This window comes from Brachyhypopomus gauderio, unplaced genomic scaffold, assembly GCF_052324685.1.
Source record: "Brachyhypopomus gauderio isolate BG-103 unplaced genomic scaffold, BGAUD_0.2 sc79, whole genome shotgun sequence".
In the NCBI taxonomy this organism is placed as follows: Eukaryota; Metazoa; Chordata; class Actinopteri; order Gymnotiformes; family Hypopomidae; genus Brachyhypopomus; species Brachyhypopomus gauderio.
In genome coordinates, this window is record NW_027506900.1 from 670,902 (window position 1) to 681,358 (window position 10,457).

Consider the following 10,457-nt stretch of genomic DNA (forward strand, 5'->3'; position numbering starts at 1 on the left):
TAGCGCTTTTAACAACTCAAGTTGTCGCAAAGCAGCTTTACAGGGTTTACAAGGTTAACAATACTATGGGTCCAGAACCCTAATGAGCAAGCCAAAGGCGACAGTGGCGAGGAAAAACTCCCTATGATGGTGAGGAATAGGAAGAAACCTCGGGAGAACCAAGACTCAAAAGGGAACCCATCCTCCATTGGGCAGCCCGTTAACACACAAATACACAAGTCACACATAATTCACACAATCAGACTAGGTAAAAGGTAGAATTGAAAGTTCTGGGTTTTGATATTGTCACTGTAAATGTCTGTTGATGAATGCCAGGCTTTCATTCCGTGTCGGAGCAGTGATGCTGGTATTGTAGGCTCCGACTGCAGTGTTACTCCCCAGGTGAACCCCGGTATCAGCACATCCACCGGCAGCCAGACCATCCCCCAGGTGCCTGCAGGTGCCTGTATCCAATCGTCTTGGGTAGAGCCATGCAAGAAGATAGATAATACAGACTGAGTGGACATGAATTTAAACCACCGTTGATTTAAATGTACGTAGCTCACGTGCCAGTGATCAGCATGTGGCTCCGGCAGACTAATCTATAGCAGCATAACTAAAGGGAGAGGTTCAGAGGTGACCACAGGCATGAGGGCTCACTGAGACATTGCTTTCCAGTCAAGTCATAGTCACAAATAGAGTGATGCCAAGACACAGCTGGATGACAGCATCAACATCTCAGATCACCAGAAATCTCAACGTCTGGGGGCCCCCAAGCCCCTACACCTTACAAGGGGAATTTTAGCTGAAGGCTTGACTAAACAGGTGAGTCTTAAGTCTAGATTTAAAGATTGGAACTGTGTCAGAGTCTCGGATTGGAGCTGGAAGGCTATTCCATAATTGAGGGGCTTTAAAAGAGAAAGCTCTGCCTCCGGCTGTAGTTTTACTAATTTTTGGAACTACGAGAAATCCAGCATTTTGGGAGCGCAAAGGGCGAGATGGGTTGTAGTAATCAATGAGTTCACTCAGATATTGTGGGGCAAGACCATTTAACGCCTTATAGGTTAACAGGAGAACTTTAAATTCAATGCGATATTTAATCGGCAGCCAGTGTAGTGCAGCGAGAGTGGGACTAATATGATCGAATTTCCTAGCCTTGGTTAGGACTCTAGCTGCGGCATTTTGTACAAGTTGTAGCTTCTTTATGGACTGTTTAGAGCATCCAATTAGAAGACTATTACAGTAGTCCAATCTCGACGAGACAAAAGCATGAACTAGCTTCTCTGCATCAGCTAAAGAAAGTAAGTGTCTCAGCTTGGCAATATTACGTAAATGGAAAAAGGCAGCCTTAGTGACATTGCATACATGTGTGTCAAATGAAAGATCAGAATCAATAGCGAGGGAGTGCTGAGTGATCTATCACAATTTATCTATCACGGACTTATCACAAATCTATTTTTGTTACCTGGTTTGTATACAAAACACATTTTTACAGCTATCTATCTACAAATATCCTTTTTATTACATCACTCTTGAGTATGGTTAATCATTGCTTATCCCCATATAAGTGCAATCTGATACCCATACGTTATTAAAAGAACCATTTATGTGATGAGGCAGAAGCACCAGGAGGCGAGATTGGAGCTGTTAAGTCTTTAATGACAATGCTAACAGAGAAGTATGCAAAATAGCTCAGCAAAGAACAAAAAAAAAAAAAAAAGAAATGTGCCATATTTTGTCAATTGTGATTTTTACACCCCAATCAAAATTTGTCCTCCGCTTTTAACCCATCAGTGCAGTCAGAACACACACACACACACACACACTAGTGGTTACTAGGGGGCTGTGGATCTGCAGTATCAAAAGAGATACTGCAATACAGTATCAAAGAGTTAAACACTAAACGGTCACTGACTCCGTGTGCTTGAGGAGCAAAAAAACGACACGTGCAGGTTGTGGATTATGCTGGCTCTCTCCGGATTGTGGAGGTGTGTCTGGGAGTGGGTGGCTCCCCTGAGCCCTGGGACCAGCCTACCGTAACAATTTAATTATACAAAACAATTGTTTAGAAATTATTTCTATACCCTTCACTGACCCAATAAGCATTCATTTGAATACAGTCATTTGACAAATTGTTGGGTCACTGATTACTTGTGTCAGGTCCTGCACTCCCCGGTCTCGCCACCAGAGGTCTGACTCCCCAGAGTTTTAGGGTGGCCCAGCTGTCTGTCATTGCATCTGATTGACAAGCGTATTTAACACTGCCCAGCCCTCTTGCTCTTTGCGAAGTATTGCCATTCTTTCTTAGTTTGCATACCGAGCGTTTATATCTATTTAGCCTCTCTGTGTATGATTCTCTGCCTGGTTCTCTCGACGTTGCCTTTGCCTTGCCCTCGACATTACCTCTGTTATCTGGATTATTCGACCCCTGCTTGTACGACTACGTTTTCTGGATTGTCCTATATTAAACCTTTTGACCTGCACATGGATCCCAACCTGCCTCATGATTCTGATCCATTACAACTTGGAGTCATCCATGTTTTGGGTTTAGTCCAGTTTTCCTTTTTTCATCATGACCAGCAATGAATATTCATTCAAATCTGTCAAAAGGACAATTGTTGCTCAAAATTTGTAGAAATGAGAATTAGAAACAAAACTGCATAAGGGACATTGCATCATGTCATTTTTTGTTTAAATAAATTTACAAATTGTGCAGTCATGTTATGTTTAATGCAAAGAAAATAACAATATTTTATTTAAAGGCCAGTGCCTTTATTGTGACGCTGGGCGGCGGCAGACGGACGAGACACAGAGTCCTTGTTGTCACAAACGTCACTTTTAATTTCAACAGGTATGGCGCAATATAGCGCACGAATAACAGAAACTGTAATACAGAACGTGTAAACATTAGACAACGACGAGCACAGGACACTGCGCGAGCGCACATTAAATAGACAAACCACATTAGCCCCACGTGATTACGAGACGATTCACAGGTGAGACTTATTAATCACACGACATAACCCCAACCACGAATATCCACTGACGCAGACAAAGCACGTGGACAACGTTGACACACGCCCAAAAGGGAGGGACCGGGGTCCTCAACGTGACATTTATGCTGATGATAACAATCTGTTTATTGCTATTAAAATACGTTTTTACAAAATATTCATTTTAACAAATATTTTTTAATGTTTTGCATATGCATCAGCATTATACATTGTAAGTATGTCACGGTAGAGCCCCTGGCTCCTACTTTGGGCGTTTATGTGTGTGTTTACATCTGTCTTAGTCTACATGTGTTTATATGCATGTGTGTGTGTTTATGTATCATAGAAATATATTACACATATATTGCTTTTACATAAATGGACCCCATAAGTGAATTTCAATTTTGGACAAGAATGAGTTGATCGCAAAATACTGTAAATATTAATATCAGTTATTTTGTAGGCTAATGGTATTTAGCCCTGTGGATAACGGTAATGCTCAATGTGTGGTAGGCTATTCTTAGCTGTCTAAGAGTCAATAGACTATTGGATGACGTCCTAAGAGTATTAGATTAAACAGGAATTGATCCATGCTTCCATCCTCCTTTTGCCAACAGATTTCCTCGACTGAGCAACCATGGGTAGGGGCACTTTGTGGAAAGCAACTGTGACTAAATAAACTTTCTTGTTAACACTCTAGCAGGCAAGGCTGGAGGCGATACCAGAACACAATGATATCTTTATTTATGGAGGGGCTTTTGAACACAAAGAATGTTTGAAAAGTATGCTTGACAGATTTAAACAGTTCAAAACCATTTCCATAACTGTCTTTACTTAAATATATTTAGTAAAACTTTATTTATCAACAAATACCTCTTCTTAGTAGTTGCCATCGAGTTCCAGTTAATTGCAGGGTGAAAAAATACATATTTGAATGCAGTTGTACAAACAAGATGTGCCATGCACACCCTTGTACCTGTTCTACTTAATGTTCCAGGAAACTTCTACAACACATGCTTTATAGGTTCTCATAGCTGCACCTTAAAGGAGCACACAGATGAGTCAGATAAATATATTAATGCTAATTATATCACTGTGAGTTCAGAACTGAATTTCCTCCTCAGGGTGTCCATGCTCTCCCTTATAGACAGTGAATTCAGTCATCCAGGAAAGACTTGGAATAGAGCTGCTACTCCTTCACATAGGTACTTCAGCATCTAGCCCACTTGATCACTTCTCTTTGTATACACATTCCCTTGGTGACATTATTTCGTCTCACGTTTTCTTCCATCATTGCTATGTTGATGACACTCAGCTAATTTTTTCCTTCCCACATTCTGACACCGAGTTTTCTGATCGTAATGCAGCATGCTTGGCAGATATTGCTTAATGGATGATCGGTCACCACGGTCACCACCGCTTAATGGCTGAAGCAAACCCTAACAAAACCGAGTTTCTGTACATTCCAGGAACGCTAAACCCACACAACAACCTGACCATTTCTTTTGAGAACACCATCAGAAAATGGTCTAAGCCTGGCTGTAACTTTGGACAACCAGTTGTCCTTCTCAACACGTTTTAAACCTGACCAGATCCTGCAGATTTCTCCTCTGCAACATATGAAGAATTCGAGCCTTTCTTTCACAAGAAACTACCCAGGTGCTTGTGCAGTCACTTGTCATATCAAACCTCTACAACTGATTCAGAATGCTGCAGCAATTTCCCCAGGTTCTCACATGTGACACCACTGCTGTGCTCTTTTCACTGGCTTCCAGTAGCTGCACACATTAGATCTAAAACCTTAATGCTTGCCTACTAAGCCAAAATGGACAAATCCCTCCCTGTGTGACGTCCATGGTCAAAGACCAAATCTGAAACGTGGCTCGACTCGAAACACCATGCTTAAAGTCTCATGAAAAACAAAACTCAAGACTATTCTCTGTCCTGGCACAGAGATGGTGGAACGATTTTCCATGGAATGATGGTGGAACAATGCTTGGACTGCATAGTCTCCTGCCATCTTCAAACGTAGACTGAAGTCTCACCTGTTTGTTGAGTACTTAAATGAGCACTAACACCACATACAGCACTTTTCCTTGTCCTTTAAATTGCATGTTTATCTGTCTATGGTTCTTTGTGCTTCTAGGTATAATCTTTCATTCCTATTGTTTAAGTGAGCCTATGTTATTTAGAATACTAGGTAATGGCATTGATTCCTGTAGTTTAGTACTAGTCTGTACTAAATCTGGGCATGTCCAACTAGGATGAGACCCCAGAAAAAACTCAGGATTTCCAGAAAAGCTGGAAATGTTGGTTGGGGAAAGGGAATAAAGGGGCTCTTTGATTAGGCTGCTACTCTGACAACTCAGACCCAGATAAGTGGATGAGGATGGAAGGAGTTCAATGTTCTGATGGAGAGTTTAGAGTTGGTGGAGAATTGCATTAGGTTATTTTCTTTTCCCGAAGGGCACATAAATAGGGCAGTCACTGAATTTCTTTGAATCATGATTACCTGCCCTTCTCAAGATATTAAGAGTAGATGTATAAAACTAAAAATAGCACACCACTCTATGGCACAGAAGCTGGACCTGAACAAAAGGCCTAGACCACTGCTATTGCGATTTCACTCATTCGCTCGGTGGGCTTATCAAGATGGTGCCATAATATACAACAAATACAAGCTACACTGGAAAAAAATCTAAATCTTACTAAGTATATTTGTCAAATTTCTAGTCAAAATATCTCATTAGACTTAATATAAGACATAATTTCCAAACACGTACCATTTTCGCAAGATATAGGGACTTGTTTTAGGACAATACATCTTGAATATCTTGTTAAGTGAAAAAGTCTTGAAAACATCTTGTATTGAGTCATATGTCATATGAAACAAGCTTTTCTGACATTTGAAGAGGTTTTTAAGCTGCTATGTTATTTGCAACAGATGAATCACCTTGTTTTAGGAATTAGACTTACATGATTTAAGAAAATATATCTTGTTTATAGGAAAGCCTTAAGTTTCAATGGATTTTGACAAAAACTCATCAGAGAGTGACTTTCTGGAGTCTGCTGTTTGCTTCATGGTGATCACAAGACTAGAAATTCTGAGAATGTAGAACTATTCCTTCAATCAAAATAAAATTCCAATAAAATGGAATAGAATAAATAAAATGATACACAAATCCAATGAGGATTAGCAGGTTGTCCGAGACTTTTTGAATCCGTATTTCATTGCAGGTAATTTGTATTGATTATCTTGTGTTTTTTTTTTAGTTACATACGTTTTAAACATTATCCATGTTTGAATGTGTATTTGTTGCGTACACTGTTGCAGCTAAGCACGAGCTAACGTTAGCTGAGCTAAAACCGCTAACAGCATGGACGAACTTGACGGCGTCACCGCACCGACTGGGGTAATGTAGTTAAATATACATTTAACGTAGTTACTCTTTTATTTGTACCTCATATTTTAATATGCACCAGTAACACCTATACAAATCCCTTGTAAGTAAACACCTACTTATAAATCTGATTCATCAGAAAGTTTAAGATCAGCTAAGGTTGTAATCACAAGATGAGTGTCCAGAGCTAGCAACCAATATGGTCACCAGTTCATTTAGTACATTTGCCATCCTGATCCAGATGAACTTGATTCAAGTGACTCAACAGTGATTCTGGATGGCTCCTCACAAGGGATTAGCATTCAAGACTGCCCTTCTGAAGGGAGTAGCACCCCAGACACAGGCAGCAATGCCAGACGTACATTGCATTTACAAATTGTGGTGGTCATATTTTAGTGACTTGGACATTTTTTTCAACATTACTTAATCACATTTAAAATAATTTTATTAGATGCAGCACAATATAACTAAAATAAAGATGCTTTAATTGTCAAATTTGATCAAGCCAGTCCAAAGATATTCACATTTAAATCGACTGTATTTTTTTAATTGCAATTAACCTAAAACTTAAGGAAATCTTGTGATCAAGAAGTGTGCGCTAGTTTTAGCATGTGACTATAGTCCGTGCCCGCCGTTATCATGGTTCATTGGACCAACACATTCTCTTGGGACCCTTAAAAAACTACCTTAAACTGTACAGACTGGGATAAATCTTAAGGAAACAATAAACAAGAATATAATGTAACGGTCCAGGTATCTATTAATATATTTTGAACAGTCCCACAATGTTTTTGAACGGTCCAAACGCAAAGTAAAATTTCAGTCACTGATTTCGCTTAGACAGTGCGACTGGAGAAAAATGGCCACGGCTCAATCATTATCATGTGGGGATATCCAAGTCCCTACATATTTTGCACTTCTTTTGTTTGGAAGACTAATAAAATTACTTAATTGGATTTTTGAAACAATATAAAATGTAATTATGTAACCAGATCTTGACATTTCAAATTTTTAACATTTTCGTACCAAGTGTCAGTCAATGTGATTCTCGCATATGTGCATGGTTCATATATTCAGTTGCCACTTGTGTCAAAATAGAGACTAGATTTTCAAACTAATTACTACACACTTTCTATAGTTACTGACTTTTATGAATTAATGTCATGTATTTAATTATCAGCTAACATGGCATTGACACTCCAGTCACTGACAGTCCAGCAACCACAGGCAAGCACAGGGCCCTAACTAGAACAACTAAAAAGCCTGCAGACATCGACACTTCGGACACAGACAGTCCAGCAACTATGGCCAAGCACTACAGAACCTTACAGTCTAGAAAAATCCAAACAATCTCTCAGCTCCTGGATTTGAAATTTGCAGCCTGAAGACCATTCATTGACTCTGATTCTTGTCGCGAAGAGGACAAACACAAGAAAATTTTAGAGGCGTATCCTTGTTTCAAGGACATTGGAGTCAAGTCATTATTGACTAACATAGTTCAAAACATGCCACCACACAAAACACTGTCTTGTATGCCAGTTTCCTCCTCCTATCCAATGCAATCAAATGTCTTTATTTTTATATTAGATAGGTGATGGGGGAACTTCAACGTATTCTGGACAAAGATAACATCCACTACATTGATGAGCTGAAGGGAAAATGGAAAAACTTCTGCCAGAAGGTGCAGTTTTTGGTGTGTGAAAAAACCTGCTGAAACCCCCAATGGGAATGGACAAAGGTAAACAATGATGTTTTGATGTTATTAGGATGGACATTAGGCAAGTTTATGTGGTAGTGTGTTGTCTTCTTTTCATTTATGGTGGCTGTCCCATTATTTGTATAACTTTTTTATATATTTATATTTTAGCAGATGTCAACTGTTGATCAGATTTGACCTTGTATTATCTAAGTGTAACTTATATCCTCAACAGTTGATCAGGCTCTCGGAATCCTACATGTGCTGCCATCATTGTTTCCCTCTTCATCTGCTGCTCCGAAGAAGTTAGGGCATGCGAGTGAGGCTCTAGTGCACGTCCTCCAGGTGAGCAAAAATGAATGCACTAACTTGGTTAATACCAGATTTTATTGACCTATGTAGAATTGATCATTTAAACAAAAGTGCTTCATCCTGATGCAAAGATGTCCATGTTATGTGTTTAAGGAAAAAGAAGACCCCAATGACTACAGGAAACGCCCCCTCTCCTGTCCAGTCCTTATTCTGAGTACGTCCAACTGCCTTCTGGCTGTAGGAGATGTACCGATAACTATGCTCCCAAAAGACAAGGTTACAGTGGCCTACTATTATACTCTACACCTTACGTACCCTAGGTGCGTAGCTACACTGCTTTCTGTCATACAAACGGAGGTCCTCTTGGACACAATCCATGAGCGAGACCTCACACCATCTTTCAAGAAGAGCATGGCTGACTGGAAAGTTTTTGTTGGCAAGTAAAGCCGTTTCCATTCGTATTCAGAATGTAGCCCAATGTTAAGGCTTTAATAATAAGAATTTGGTTTATGTATGGACACATTCATCAGATATTCATGTTATTGTTAATAAGCACTTTGTAAGTGTAATGAGGGGACAGGTTTTAGATGATCATGTCTGACTGTAATCCATGTGTTACACATATGTAGCATGTTATGCTATGTTTGTTTGTTTTTTATTACCATTATTAGTATGTTATTATGGTCATACACATTGTGAGCCAAAACATGGTGCTCCAGTCATCTAGTCTCAGTGTAACTGACTAAATACACTGGACTGTAAGAAATGTTTACTCCTGCATTTCAGAGCTAAATAAAATATTTGTTAATGCAAAACGTTTTTTATTGAAGTATGTGGTTGCTTTAAATTGCAGGGCTTACAATAAGTTAAATGTACTTTAACTGAGGTGAATTGTGTATTATTATGATACAAAAACACTTAGTCAGTAAAAAATATTTTATCCTAAAATGCTTAAATAATCCCTTTCTAATCTTATTTCAAGTTGGTGGAGGTCTAAAATATAAGACAATGTCACTATTTTAGAACTTAAAATGAGTTTAATACTGTCACGGTGAGGCGGCCCCCTACCGGTCGCCTCCGTCCACAGCGGCTGTTTTTGTTGTTGTTTTGTTGTGTTGTGTGCATCCCTTAGGTGGGCAGAGCCCGTGATCCGTCTCACCTGAGGGTCATTTGTTTGCCTATGTATGTCTTGTCTTTGTACCAGTTGACCGCTGGTCATTATATCCTTAATTTGGATCTATGTCACGGGTTTTTGGTTTGCTCACTTTCAATTAAACCATCCTTTTTCCCCTGAGACTTGGCTTGATCGCTTCTTTTTTAGTTCGCACTCCCTGCCCGTCACAAATACACTTGAAATAAGGGGGACGCCATGAATAGTGAAAAACACAAAGCTACTTTTGAGGGAAAAATTGCTACTTTTGAGCATTACAAGCTTATTATGATACACAAAACTTTCTAATACTAGTAAAATATAGCTCAAAATAAGTTTTCCTGGTTAATTTCAAGATCCATTTTATCTCAAAAGTGTGACGGGGTAACAGAGGCGGCCAGAGGCAATGGCTGTGCGTCATGTTCTTTATTATCCATGACAGCAGCGATAACACACAGAAGCTTTTAGGCTCACGAAGAGCAGAGAATCATCAAAACAAAAGGAAAAACGAAGAACTCCTCTCGTGCGACGTGCAACTCGCGGAGGAAGCGCGTTGTCCTCAGGAATGTGCAGCACTGGACTGCACGCCCTGTGGGAAGATAAAGGGAGCACACCAACCATGCACAGGTGTTAGTAATGAGGTGATTGTGAGCGTGGTAGTGGCCTAGTGCTAGGGGGTGTGTGATGTGTCCGTGCACGAGCGGGTACACGCGCCCTCTGGTGGCCACTCGGCCGACCCACCGTAACAGAGCCCCCCCCCCAAGGACCCCTCCAGCCGACGAACCCTCGGTCTCCCAGGACCCCGAGGCGCAGGACGGTCAGGATGAGCCCGGTGGAAGGAGGCGATGAGGGAGGGGCCCAGCACCCGGGAGGCCGGAACCCAACTGCGCTCCTCAGGACCGTAGCCCACCCAGTCCACTAAGTAC

The 10,457-nt window shown here is 40.4% G+C and overlaps 1 protein-coding gene across 1 annotated transcript; it reads left to right on the forward strand.

Annotated features, from left to right (window-relative positions):
- The first annotated feature begins 7,902 nt into the window (after window positions 1–7,902).
- Window positions 7,903–9,564, forward strand: LOC143492564 (uncharacterized). The gene is made up of 3 exons (XM_076990911.1): window positions 7,903–8,111; window positions 8,305–8,414; window positions 8,535–9,564. Exons 1-3 carry the CDS (start codon window positions 8,096–8,098, stop codon window positions 8,823–8,825), a joined length of 417 nt encoding a protein of 138 aa, XP_076847026.1. The 5' UTR covers window positions 7,903–8,095; the 3' UTR covers window positions 8,826–9,564.
- Window positions 9,565–10,457: the final 893 nt, after the last annotated feature.